Consider the following 14961-nt stretch of genomic DNA (forward strand, 5'->3'; position numbering starts at 1 on the left):
TTGTGTCTCGTACCATCGATCGTTACCGTGATACTGGTGGCGTAGCCCGACGTCAAGGAAGTGGACGGAAGAAAACAGCAACATCAGCAGAAATGGTTCGAAAAGTAAGGAAGCGACTTGATCGAAACCTGCATCGCAGTGACCGAAACATGTCTCGTGAGCTGATCATATCGCAATATTCCATTCGGCAAATATTGGAAAATGACCTCGGGGTAAAGCCATTGAAATTCCAAAGAGTGCAAGAACTTACACCACAACGGAAAGAAAATAGACTCAAAAGAGCTAAAGAGTTGCTTCGCTTGGCCGAAAGTGATGAACTGCCGAATTTGGTTTTCTCCGATAAGTATTCGTTGTCCAGCAGTTTGTAAAAAAACAAAATGATCGTGTTTACTTGCCAAAGAGGTCAGCTGAAAATGTGCACCTTCGGTTGGCCACCAGAACTCAAGCGCCGGCCATGGTGATGGTGTGGGCCGTCATAACAGCCGATGGTCGCTCGTATTAATCGACCGTGGCATCAGAATAAATGCCAAGTACTATCGCGAAAATATTCTGGAGGGTGTATTAATGCCTTGGGCACGCAAACATTTTGGCCGCAGTCCTTGGACATTCCAAAAGGACTCAGCACGCGTCACCCAAGAATGGTTACAAAATGAGGTTCCTCGCTTCATTTACAGCACACAATGGCCACCATAATCTCCGGATACCAATCCGTTGGACTATTGTGTCTGGAATATTTTGGAAAGTAATGTTGGCAGTAAAAAAATAACAAAGTGTCGATCACCTTAAGCGCTTCGCCGGGAATGGGCCAAAATACAGCAGAGCAGCAATCGGGCAGCGTGTGACGGTTTCATTGGCCGTTTGAAGGCCATAATTCGTGCCAAAGATGACCAATTCGAACAAATCTAAGCTTATTCTAAAATTTGATGCTATTTCCGACATTTTTGCTTTCATTCAATAAAATTTAAAAAAAAAATGTAAAAATTATGGTTTGGCTTTTTTGCGGTTTTGTTATCTCATCCTCCAATTAATGCGAATTATGATTGTTTATAATTGTAGTCAAAAGAATATGGCCAATATTGTCGATTTTCGGCAGTACTGAGTGTAAATATTACGAAAGACATTGTTTCAAAATCTTCGGACTCTCACTTCGCAGTTTGAAATGTGTTATCCTTTGTGTCGGAAGTGTCAAATGAAGCGCCACCACCCCTTTACTTAGAAATTTCATAGGAATATTACAATGTCCAAGGTTTGTACGAAGTCAGATACAACATGCCCTGTAGCCACAAAGCTGAGCACTATACACCCTAATATGGGCGTAATTTAAAATTAAGATTTGGAGTTTTCGTATATTTTTATACTTTCCACAGCCATGTGGAAAGTATAATGTCATGTTCTGGCGTTGGACATTTTATGCCATTGCATTGTATGATTTTTGGGGTGTTGGTGCCGCAAATATTTATGTCAATTGTTTAAATGAAGTGTTGCTAAAAGTCATTAACATTTTTTTCTATAAAGCCATCCAATTTAAAAAAATCGACCTTCAGTTAAACTACAACATCTTCTTGCATGACAATCAAAAATAAATCAAAACATCTATGCCATAAAATATCAAACACAAGTTATTTAATTTATTTTTTATTTATTTATTTTTTTTTTCGTTGATTTCAATTCACAACACCAAAATATCCAAGTCATTGCAAGAAATGCTAAGGGAAACCCAAGCAAAATTCATCAATTAATTACATTTCACAGTTCAAAAAAATTCGCGTTTCACTGTTGGTTGCTGTCGTTTTCGTTGTTGTTGCTTTAGCCTTTCTTTCGAATCTATTTCATTTAACTTTTTGAACTCTTTTTCACATACGTAGTAAGTACACACAACAATAGCGAATATGAAGCTGGTCTGATGCCGCTGTCGATGAACACTCACTCGCTCACATGAACACTGTAAACAATTCTTGACTTTCATTTCCCAAAAAAAACAAAAAACTGAGATGTTATATAAAACGGAACGTCATCATCGCGGTAACACTGGCTTGGTTGATGGTAATGATGATCATTTGCTTGAGCTGCTTAAAATCATCAGACATTAACTGGGTAACACGATTAAGATCTAAGCCATTAACATTTTCAACCGTTTGTTAGCTATAGGCTAAGACTAAAACTTCAAAATATTTTTTTGTTTTAAATCTTTTTGCCTCTTTTTTACACACACGAATGCTTTTTGGGGATTTTCATTCTTTTCTAAATGATTTCATATTTTTGTATTTGTTTGTTACAGTTAACCGTTAATTTTGGTTACGCTTTATTTATTTATAATAATCTACATGGCATTTGCTTTCATTCAGAAATGCCAAAGCCAATAAATTTGAGTTCGAAGTGATTTCTATCTTGATTTCTTTGTTTCTTTTCTTTCTCTAAACGAAGCCAAGAGATGTGCCCGCTTTAGCATTCGCCGCGAAACTGAACTTGAAACTGGTCTTGGCCATAGAAATTGAAATGGTTCGTATGATAAAATTAACTTGGATTTAAGCCTTTTGCTCACTCTCTATCGCTCTCGCTCTCCCACTCTCTCTGTTAAGTCATTCTCTCGGCTTCTCTAACAGCATAAAAACAGAGTCAATTTTCAATTTGTTGTTCTGTTATGACTCTCATTTTCCCATTTTGTTTATCGGGTTTTTGATCGAGCTTGAATACCAACAAACTCTGGTTGTTTTGTTGTTTGTTTGTTGGGGGGTTACCCCATCTAACGTCAGCATATTTAAACAACCGTATCTGGGAGATGTCGACTAATTAGCCATGAATGTTGTTTGGGGAGGAGGCTCGTATGTTACGGTACTCTCATACTCTCATTTTTTTATGTTTCTTTTTGGTGGGGATCGTTGTTCTTCGTACATGTGTACTGAGAGCAGGGCTTTTGGGTTTCTTTTTCAAGACTCATACGTATTTTTACAGTACCATTAACTGAGAATGGTGTAAAGTTGAATAGTTGCGTTTGACGTTGTAGCAATTTCGGTTTTTTTTGGCAGCACGCTATTTTTATTCTTTGCGGATTTTGTTTGTGGTAAAATGCTTTATGATGGAATTTTAGGTAGATTCGTATCGGAAAGAATAATTTTATACCTATGGAGCCTCAATTCGTTAAAAATGTTGTGAGCTCATTATGATTTTTTTCAATGTTGTCATTTGATTTGATTAGTTTATTTTTATACCCATTATCCAAGGATAGTGTTGTGGAATTTTAGATGAACAGTACTTCTTGTGAAAAGTCTGTAACTTTTAAATGGAAAGAATATTAACATATTTTTTATGAAATTATAGAAAACGCGACTAGTGGTTCCAAATAATTAAATTTTAAATTTGTTTTTATACCCTCAGCCATATGGCTAGAGAGGGTATATATCATTTGATACCTCCAATGCGAAATAAAGGATTTAGACCCTAAGTCTTTTTAGATCAAATCCGTTCCAGGACATTTGGATATCCGTCCGTTTGGTGAGCACGATAACTCTCGAAGGGAGTATCCGATTTAATCCAAACTTGGTACATCGTAATATTATTGTCTAACTAAGATCGGGTTTGGTGATTGGCAATATGGGTCCACTCCCTCTGACACCTCCCCCACAAGAGGTAAACTTTTTTATAGAAAATAATTGAGCTTATAGAACAAGAATGGATGATAAAATTTTGTTCAGATTTTGCAAATCCTAATAGTTGTGTCAATGTTAGGTCGAGTACAAAAATTAACGGTTTACTCCAGCTGGTATCTCCCCCACAACAGGTCAATATTTTGAATAATTATATCTTTCATAAAATGCCCAATTCGTTCTAAACTACACACATGCTAATATTTTTTTTAACACAAGATATCATCTGAAGATGGTAGATATCGGTCTACCTCTTCTGGTACCTCGCTACAACGGGTCAAATTTTTGAATAACCATGAAGGTCATAAAACGGGCATCCGATTCCATTCAAACTCGGCACATCCCAATAGTTATATTGATACAAGATCTAGTGTGTATAAGGAATATATCGGACTCCTACTTCTGGTACCTCCCCCCACAAAGGTTCAAAGTTTTGAAAAGTTACAGCTCTTATAAAATGTAAAATAAAAGTTCGATTGGTTTCGAAGTTCGCACATCTCAATATGTCTATCAACACAAAATCGACAAAATCAACACAAGGTGTGGAATATATCGACCACTCCTTCTGGTACCTCTCATAACTGGTGTGTGTGAAGTAGATTCTCCACATAAATTCCCAATATACAAATTCATAGCGGTATGGGTATTTTATACCCTCCACCATACATAGTATGGAGGGTATATTAAGTTCTTTAATCCGTTTGTAACTCGACATCGAAATAATAATTTTAGACATAACAAAGACGATTTAGCCCTGTCTAGTCCGTCCGTCTCTAGAAATCACGCTAGAGTCATAACGAACAAAGATAGGAAGCTAAAATTTTGCACAGATTTGTCTTTTGTCTACAGACATGTCAAGTTCGAAGATGAGCTATATCGGTCCACTACATCGTATATTTCCTTATATAACGGTACCTCCCGATATTCGGTATTTTTATGATTTTAGCTAAATTTTTTAATGGTATTGTCTGAAAATCCACAAAAGAAGTTCCTTATAAGTACTCCCTATGATCGGTATTTTGTGCGAATTTTAGGTGTAATATTCACCAGAATTGTTTTAAATTTTGTATTTGAAGTTCCAAATTGGTATTACAATCTATGACATGTGACATTGTCTGTGAGGTCTTCGTACAGCACCCATATAACGGTACCTGGCTATATTCCGTTTTTTTTTTTTTTTTTTTTTTTGATGATTTTAGCGACATTATTCACCAGAATTTAAGTTTCGTATTTGAATGATGGCCTATGATAAAGGTTGCCGGTATTTTTAAGATTTCAACAAAAAATTTAAACGGATTTTATTTTTTTTTTTAAATTTAAAAATTCTTATTTTTAAAAGGTGGGCATGCGCCATGACTTAAGCCAGCCAAATAAGCTCTTTATGTATTCCCACCTTACCATTTTTAAATATCTTATAAATTGCTATTCAAACCATGGACCTTTGCAAAAAAATCACAAGCACCGATGACTGAAACACTAAAAAGTAATAAAGTTCAAAAAATCATAAAAAATCACCCATAAAATGACTCACATATTGACATAAACCTCAATGTATTCTATGTACTCAAATATTTGACTTAATCTATTTTAACTTTATATCGACGGCTGAGCTTTTGTTTTGGTAAATTACTAATGTTTATCTGTTATGTGCAGTATTTTAGCCAGAAAAAGCTTTGCTCTTCTTCATGGTAAACAAATGAACGTTATCAAAGCTTTTTTCAACTTTTTTTGTTTTTGAATTTGAGATAAGACCAAAATTGAGATTATACACATATATATCACACACTGACATATTATCGTGGCAATTTCGTAGAATGTTGCAGCTATCGATGAATATTTGTATTTACAAATATTATTTTTTTTTTGTTCGAAAACAAACTCAAATATTATTAGTCATAACAGATCAATCATCGGAATATTTTTACATAAAGAAAACAAAATTGAAGATTTATTGGAAAATTTATTGAATAGAAAAAACGATGATGGGAAATGAAGAACGATAAATAAAATTGATTGTATGTCAATTGGGGGGATTAGAGTGACATACATATAAGTTAATGAATTTCAAACTTACCCTTCTTTTGAGAAATTTTTCTAGAAACTCTTCCATTTTGTCGGAAACATTCATGGTGTTGCAAACAACGACGCTGTGCAGTAAAATTTAAATAATATTTTTCATATAATTGTTTGGTGTTTTTCTTTATTTTTTTTATTATTATTTTTATTTAATAGAAATACAACTTTTACACCAACACATTAGCTACCGTAGACGAATAACGCGCTTTTCCCTCAATTGACGTCGATTCGATGTTCGATAGTTCTTGGTCATTTTACTTCGAACCAACTAAAGCATGGAACCGCTTACACTTATCGTTAGACCTTAGAATTCTTATCGCTCGCACCTTTTTCAACTAAAACAACAACAAAAAATGGGGAATTCGTCAACAAAAGTTATTTTTATATGGCTTCTGAATTCAATTCGTGGCAAATTATTATCAATTATTTCGCCGATAATTCATTGAATTGACTAACAGACGGTCTCACTGACATGAAATATAAAATCTATGGTAGAAAATGTAATTCAAAATGCCGTTGAAATACTCCACAAAAAATATTAAACCGTTTTGAGCTTTAATGTCGGCGAATGTAGGTATTAACCGTTACTAATGTTCGCCGTTCTCAGCATAGGTATATCTGCCACATATCCACAAAAAAAGTGAGAGAGGTGGCGATAGATAATGCTCCAAATGAAAAAATAAACTTTTGTGAAGCTACAATCGGTTCTGTGATACCAAACCTTTTAATCTCTCAGACATTAGGATGACACTTTGTGGTTGAAGGCCTCAAAAATGTAAGATTCAATTGTCTTCTTGCACCCTACACTACAACCCGTGTATTTGAATATGATGTTAATGGAAATCTTCGCAATTCATATATCTCAAAATGTGTCCATTTAAAATTTTTCAATCATACAAAAGGGTTTTGGAAAAGGAGGAACCGGCTGAAGCCAGAATCTTGAAATTTTGCACGAGAGTCAGAGAGGCTGGGTCCTTAGAAATTGGTACTATAAGCGTACGCAAAGTACTTAAATGTATAAAACAAATTAAATACTTTGTACTGGAATAAACTAGAATTCTGAAATTTGGAATGAGGGTCACTTATGGAGTACAGAAGATGTATCATTGTGTTTTTGGAATTTTTCTTTATGAAAAGTTCTAAAATGGTACTAAGCTTCTAAAAGGGTACCATTTGGCGTTATGTGAACGGATAGAGCTAAAAACTTGAAATTTGGTAGAAGAATCAAGGTTGGAGAGTAATTTTGATATATGACGGCGGTTTAGGAAATGTAAAGTAAGTGTGCGAACTGTATTTAATGGTACGAAAATTTGGATTTAGGGTGAACGGATAAAGGTGGAATTTTGAAGTTTTCTAATGGGAAGTATGCACAAGGTTACAAAAAATACTAAATTGTACTATATTTGGTACAATGTGGCATTGGATGCGCATGTAATGTTTGAGACTTGGTGGGGGTTTAGAAATGCGTTTTATATTGGTACGAAAACTACTGAATGGTACTAAATTTGGTATTGGGTGAAGGAATCCTCAAATTTGATATTAAGGTGTCTGCTGGTATCTGGAAATCAGATATGGGAGAGGTTTTAGATATATGTACTATTACTGTACAAAAAGCACTAAATAGTAATTAATTTGGTATTGGGTGAAGGGATAGAGCCGGAATGCCGAAATTTGACGTTGAGGTCTCTGGAAATCTCGAATTTAGACATGGAGGTGGTTTCGAAAATGTGTATTATAATTGTACGAAAAGTACAGATTGGTACTATATTTGGTATTGAGTGAAGGGATGGAGATACAATTCTTGAATTTGATATTTAGATTGCTGATGGTATCTGTGTTTGAGGTTTGGTGGTGGTTTGGAAATGCATCCTTTATTTGTACGAAAAGTACTATAAGGTACTAAATTAGGTATTGGGTGAAGAATCCCCAAATTTGATATTGAGTTCTCTATTGGTATCTAGAATTGAGATATGGAGGTGGTTTTGGAAATGTATACTTTAAGTGTACTAAGCAGGAAATGCATGAAGCTGGAAATTTGAAATTTGGTGTTGGGGTCCCTGTTAGTAATAGGTTTGTGATAAAAAGTTGATTTTAGATATGTATACTACACGTGCACGAAAACTAGTAAACAACACTATATTTGGTACAAATTTGTATTGGGTGAACAGTTATGGCTTGTTATCTGAAATTTAATATCAGGGTCGCTGATCACATACCGGGTGAGATAAAAAAACTGCAACAAAGTCAAACGCCATAATTTTTACTTTTTTTAAATATTATTGAATGAAAGCGAAAAATGTCGGAAATAGCATCGAATTTTAGAATAAGTTTAGATTTGTTCGAATTGGTCACCTTTGGCACGATTTATGGCCTTCAAACGGCCAATGAATTTTGCTCTGCGGTATTTCGGCCCATTGTCGACAAAGTTCTGAAGAGATCGACTCTTTGGTATTTTTTAGTACCAACCTTGCTTTCCAAAATACTCCAGACACAAAGTCCAACAGATTGGTATCCGGTGGCCATTGTGCGCTGGAAATGAAGCAAGGAACCTCATTTTTTAACCATTCTTGTGTGGCGCGTGCTGAGTCCTGTTGGAATGTCCAAGGTCTGCGGACAAAATGTTTGCGAGCCCAAGGTTTTAATACACCCTCCAGAATATTTTCGCGTTAATATTCAGCATTTATTCTGATGCCACGGTCGATTTTTACGAGCTGATAGCGATCATCGGCTGTTATGGCGGCCCACACCATCACATGGCCAGCGCTTGAGTTCCGGTGGCCAACAGAACGTGCACATTTTCAACTGATCTATTTGGCAAGTAAACACGATCATTTTGTTTGTTTACAAACTGCTGGACAACGAATGTTTTCTCATCGGAGAAACCCAAATTCGACAGTTTACCACTTTCGACCAAGCAAATCAACTCTTTAGCTCTTTTGAGTCTATATTCTTCCTGTTGCGGTGTAAGTTCTTTTTGAAATTTCAATGGCTTTACCCCGAGCTCATTTTTCAATATTTGCGAATGGAATATTGCGATATGTTCAGCTCACGTTTTTCGGCCACTGCGACGCGAGATTCGATCAATTCGCTTCTATACTTTTCGAACCATTTCTGCTGATGTTGCTGTTTTCTTCCGTTCACTTCCTTGACGTCGGGCTACTCTACCAGTATCACGGTAACGAGGGATGGTACGAGACACAAAGGATTTATTCACATTTAAATGCTGGAGTGCTCTAACGATGGCCACCTGCGGTTTTCCAGCCAAATATAAAGAAATCACATTATCACGCTTAAATTCCATCACGAATAACTTTTTTTCTGGAAAATTCTCACCAAAATGCTTTTGTACGATTGTAAACAATATAATTAGCTGTCACTGGAATAATTTTAGGAGCTGTCGGACAAGTGGCTTAGAAATGGCAGAAGTCTGAAGTTGGTTGCAGTTTTTTCATCTCACCCTGTATATGTTTCTTATGTAATCCCCCACATTAGTAACCAAATATTAGATACAGCAATTTTATCGAGATATCTTCATCCAATTTCACATACTAAACGATCAAACTAATACACCCTCCAATCTTGGTGAAGGGGAAATTTAGTTAGTCTAGTTGATGTTTGGCATGCTTAAGCAAAATCACCTTTTCCCTCAGACCCTTCCAACCATTCAATTTTTGTTATCAGCTACAAATCTTATCTTTATGAAAGAGACCATGCGTTAGTATCATTGCTTTTTTTCTGTGTGTGTACATAAATGATAGAACGAATATAAAGATATTGGCGATGACGAGTCAAAAATCGTATGTAAACTTAGGCGGAGTTTTAGACTAATATGTACAAAATACATTTTATGTTTATTAGTGCTTCCAGCTATAGGTGGTTTTTAATAAAACTAAATTTAAAATATATTGGTCATTTCCGACGATCAATACCTTGTTGTTTTGGTATTGTTTAACAACCAACTAATGCTCTGTTCCAGAACCGAATAATGCAGTTCCTAATATGAATACTTTTTTACTCACAAAATGTCAAAGTTATTTTCTTAAAAGCTTCAATTTCTTTTCAATTTCTAGAGAACTTACAATTTTCATGTTTATTTGGTATATTATTCATTCATATAGGCATCCATCTCCATACAAAATTTCGGGAGGACAATATTGGCCAACTTATCCACATGACATCAAACATGTTGTACATATTTGACACAGTGCGAGAATAAACAATGTTGGACTACACCTTTTGATCTGATGTGTCAAAATTTTAAATAATAAAAACTCTATTCATATGGGACGTGATAATATCGACCTTGATCAGGAGTGGACATAGAAAATATTAACCCACCGCTTCTCGTTTCGGAATTGTCTTCATAACTCCCACACTGCAATATTATACACTCAGCACACATATGGCTGTCATTTGATACGGCCAAAATGTGCCTCATCGAAATAGTGATTTTAAACCCTAGGTGCCTTTGAACCAAATCCGTTTCAGGACATTTCGAGTCGATATAGGGATCTCCTCCTCCTCCCCCACAAAGGGTCAACATTTTGAATAATTATAATTCTCATAACCTAGATAATAAGCATCCGATTCTCTTCAAATTTCACACATTCCACCATTTTTGATAATACAATATCTGGTACATCCCCCATGGTACCAACATTTTCAACAACCGCGAAGCCCATAAAACGCGAAATTAGCATTCGATTATTTTCAAATGGAAAATGGAATGTGTCGGACCACTCCTTCTGTGTCAAAATTTTAAATAATTACATCTCTCATAAAATGCGAAATAAGCATCAGATTCCCTCTAAATAACACATATCGCAACATTTTTATTATCACAAGATCTGTAGTAAAGATGTGACAATGGGTCAAAATTTGGAATAACCATGAAGTGCATAAAATGCGAAGTGAGTATTAGATTCCTTTCCAACTCGGCACATCCCAATAACAAGATTGATTTGATTTGAAAATGGAATATATCGGCCCACTCCTCCCGGTACCTCATCCACCATTTTAAAGAACTTAAAATATTTCCAAAAAAATACCGCTCAAGGAAACCCTTTATATGGGAGCTATACGAAGATGTACATGTACATTTTTTTCATAGGTTGTAGTACCCATTACGAATTTTAAATTTTAAATTCAAAACAATTCCGGTAAAAAAATCATCAAAATATTAAAAATATATGAAGAAGTAGACTTACAATTTTCCGTCATAGGTTGTAGTAGCCATTACGAGCTTTAAATACGAAAAAATTCCGATAAAAAAATTCGCTAAAATCATCAAAATAACGAATATCGGGGGTACCGTTTATGAGGGCTATTCGATATCGTGGACCTACATAGACAATTCTCTTCCTACAGACAATTCCATTGAAAAATCTGACTAAAATCAAATCGTGGACCCATATAGCCCATCCTCGAAGTGGACCTACCTGCAAAGGACATATCTGTGCAATTTTAGCTTGTGTGATTAGAACAGATGGACGAACGGACAGGGCTAAATCGTGAAGACGTGGACCTGCACAGACAATTTTCTTTCGTAGGCTGTAGTATCCATTACGAACTTCAAATACCAAATTTGAAACAATTCTGGTGAAAAGGTGTCACCAAAGGTGGAGGGTATAAAAATGTAAAAATTATGGCTTTTGACTTTGTTGCAATTTTTTATACCCTACACCACAAGGTGGTCAGGGTATTATGTCTTTGTGCCTTTGTTTGTAACAGGCAAAAGGAAACGAAATAGACCCATAGTTCCTTTTGATGATCTGCATAGAATCACATTCTGAGTCGATTTATGCATGTCCGTCCGTCCGTCTGTCCGTCCGTCCATGTATATTTGTAAACAAAGTACAGTTCGCATTTATTGCCCTATCCAGATGAAATTTTGCACAAATCATTTGTTTCGCCCAAGGACGAGCCCTATTGAAATTGGAGATAATCGGTCAAAATTTTGATTTAGCTCCCATATATATCTTCGTCCGATTTGCCTTTTATTGTGCACCAAACGTGTAATATCAGTCCGAATAGTATGGAATTTTGCACGTACGATCAGATTGGACCTGAAAATAAGTATGCCAAATTTGATCCAAAATTGGTTCAGATGTAGCTATAGCTCCCATATATATTGTTCATCCGATTTGTTATTTTTGTCCTCCGCAGCCGTAATATGCACTCTGTAACAACAATATTTGGGGAAATATATCAAATACAGCTCAGAAATACATTTGCTAAATTTTATCGAGATCGGTTCAGATTTGGATATAGCTCCCATATATAACTTCGTCCGATTTACCTTTTAATGTACACCAAACTTCTAATATTTGAAATTGAATGAAATTTGGCACTTACGACCGAATTGAGTCTAGAAGCTAGTATGTTAAATTTGGTGAAGATCGGTTCAGATATAGCTATAGCACCCATATATACTGTTCATCCGATTTATCATATTTGTTACCCACAACCGTAATATGCACTCCGTAACAACGATATTCAAGGAAATATATCAAATACAGCTCAGAAATATCTTTGCCAAATTTTATCGAGATCGGTTCCGATTTGGATATAGCTTCCATACATATCTTTATCCGATATCAAATTAATTGTGCACCAAATGGGTAATACAAGTCCGAATTTAAAAGATACAAATGCTTCGGCATATTTAGTCCTTTGAACTTTAAATTATAATTATAATCATAGCGTGTATGATTGAATTCTTCCATAAAAAACTTTTAATTGTTATGCGCAGCTCTACTAAATTAGCAAAATGGTGTAGGGTATCATAAAGTCGGCCCTGACCGACTTTAAGACTTTCTTTACTGGTTTTTATCTCACCTTATATAACTAATTTAAAACATGTAATAAACTACCCGACTTAAAAAAGAATATGACGGCTGTCTTGCTGTATTGCAACTTCATAGCAGAACTAAGATTCCGATATCCTCTCATAAGTTCATCGCCTTTTCAATATTTTATTATATTCTAAGGTTCTCAATCGATAGTCCCATATCTCTGTTTGTAATATTATATATGATCTGTCGTACCAAGAGTGACACTGATACTAAATGTTGTCTAGACATTGTTGATGCGTGAGTCATGAATCTGCAATATCGATACATTATAATAGAAAGGTCCAAAGCTGTTTTTTTTTATTTTGATTGACATACTCTAATATGAACCTAAAAATGCATGTTTTATCAGACAAATAAAAATGTAGCTCTCCCCCTTTTTCCTTTACGCTATGGAAACCAAAAAGGATTATCCCTACAAATAGTAAAATACATTTCGCTTAACCGTAGAATATTTGACACATCACAAACATCAACTACAGCATTGCTTATCATTCAATGACGTATGCATAATAATACGTCTCACGGATATATTATATTGCATAAAAACGATTATCATACCCGCACGCTTCCTATATACTAAATACATTAAACTTACCATTTTGAAATCAAATTGGCTGATAATAATCCACTTGAACAAAGATATTCGGTTGTGTAATAAAACCGAAGAGAGCAGTTATTTCCTGTTACTCTTTCACTTTAGCCAGCAGCAAATTATTTTTTTTACTTAAATTTATTTAAATCACTTTTCGATATATATTTATCCTTTATTTTATTTTCCGATTCTGTAATTTTTTGCAACAATTTAGAAAAGTTGTTGATATTTCATTACGTTTTGATTATTCTTTGATTTTCCACACATGAACACTTGTTAGTTTCATTAATGATTTATAAACTTTTAACTATTTCCGCGATCAAGAGCAACACTAATCGCATGGAACGCCTGAACACTTTACCACATTTTGTCAATCAATTGTCGAAAAAAATTAAAAACCAAAGAGTCAAAGAGAGAGCCGCTATTGAACTAATTAAAAAAATTTAAAAAAATTCAAGCAAAAATACGAGCTAACAATATCGGGGTTTTTTCGCCTGTAATATCGTCCATTTGAGGTATGAAACAAATCCGATTTTCCCATATGGCTATGGCTATCGTATTGTTCTAGCCGTCAATAGAACCGAGAACGCACCAGACCAGGCCATGTCAACCAAACGCCAAGCTAACCGAACAACCCACTATTTAATCAACTGCCATGGTTTGTTTCTGTTATCTAAAACCCTATTAACACCTGCCAGCCAGGGAGAGAGAGAGAGTGAGAGAGAACCAATGGAGTGAGCGTGCAAATGCACTTGACAAATGTCTACTCCTCCGGGAGAGAGTGTGGCGGAGTGATATCAAATGGGTATATTTTGTGCTTTGCAAAATCTTTTGTTTTGAATGATAACGAGTCGCAACGGCGTCCAAACTCTTTTCGACATTTTTTTCTGTTTCAAATCTTATCAGTTTGTTTTATATGTGAAATTGCTGTTGTTGCTGCTACATGTACTGTTAAATTGTCAATAATTTCCATACCCACATCCACCTGCTGAACTCCCTCGCGCCCATTAAAATTTAAATGATCATTTATTTGTTTAAATTTTATTTTTTTATGATAAATTCTATTCGTAAATGATTTAACTTATAATAGCTAAGACTTAAAACAATTTTGTGGGTTTGGTACACTTGCTCATTACCGCGCCTTAAGAAGAATATTTAATTTAAAATTGACAAATCATAATCAAAAAATACCGAAAAACTAGCTCGATTTTGCTCAAAGAGTGAGAAACTCACTCGAATTCAAGCGAGTGCGCTCCTGGGAGCAGAAAAAAATGTTGACCAAACTTTTCGATGTCACTCGAATAGGAGTGAGCATGTTTTGCTCCTTTTTGGATGCGAGCAAAATTTGTTCAAAATCGAGCAGATCAACTCTTGCCGAGCAAAGAGTTGTGTGTGTATGTATTTTTGCAACCACCAGTTGCAAACCTAACAAAAACAATCAAACAAACCTTGCAATACATTCTGCAGTTTTTTTTCGTTGATTTTGTACACGGTCAACCTCAACCCCCTTCCACCCTTCCTTTAAAATTCACAGCAACATCAAAATCGGTTTGCCGCACTTTTATTTTCCAAGCAGGAGTGACTCAACAGTGCTCCCACGCAAAACAATAGAGTGAAGAGTAGACTCCGTAAAAAACTCTCACTCTTCGAGCAATCCTGCTCACGAGCACGTTTCACTCCCGAGCGCAAATGAGCTAATCGGATATCTGGAAAATATTCAAAAACCATATACAGTTTTCAAAAAATGTACAAAAAGATAGATTTTTTCATTATTATCTTTTAAGCAACACTGGTT

General features: G+C 35.3%; 2 protein-coding genes across 2 annotated transcripts in view; both read right to left on the reverse strand.

Annotated features, from left to right (window-relative positions):
• The window catches only part of LOC101891341 (phospholipid-transporting ATPase IF), a 38658-nt gene extending 36209 nt beyond the window's left edge, over positions 1–2449 (reverse strand). Inside the window, exon 1 of the mRNA XM_059122190.1 lies at positions 1862–2449. The gene's annotated coding sequence lies outside the window, so the exon portion shown is untranslated. The remainder of the gene's footprint in view (positions 1–1861) is intronic.
• A 405-nt stretch (positions 2450–2854) lies between these two features.
• The window catches only part of LOC101892897 (phospholipid-transporting ATPase IF-like), a 30857-nt gene continuing 18750 nt past the window's right edge, over positions 2855–14961 (reverse strand). Inside the window, exon 7 of the mRNA XM_059121998.1 lies at positions 2855–2961. Within this exon, the coding sequence (XP_058977981.1) occupies positions 2855–2961 (107 nt within the window). The remainder of the gene's footprint in view (positions 2962–14961) is intronic.

This window comes from Musca domestica, unplaced genomic scaffold, assembly GCF_030504385.1.
Source record: "Musca domestica strain aabys unplaced genomic scaffold, Musca_domestica.polishedcontigs.V.1.1 2, whole genome shotgun sequence".
Taxonomy (NCBI): domain Eukaryota; kingdom Metazoa; phylum Arthropoda; class Insecta; order Diptera; family Muscidae; genus Musca; species Musca domestica.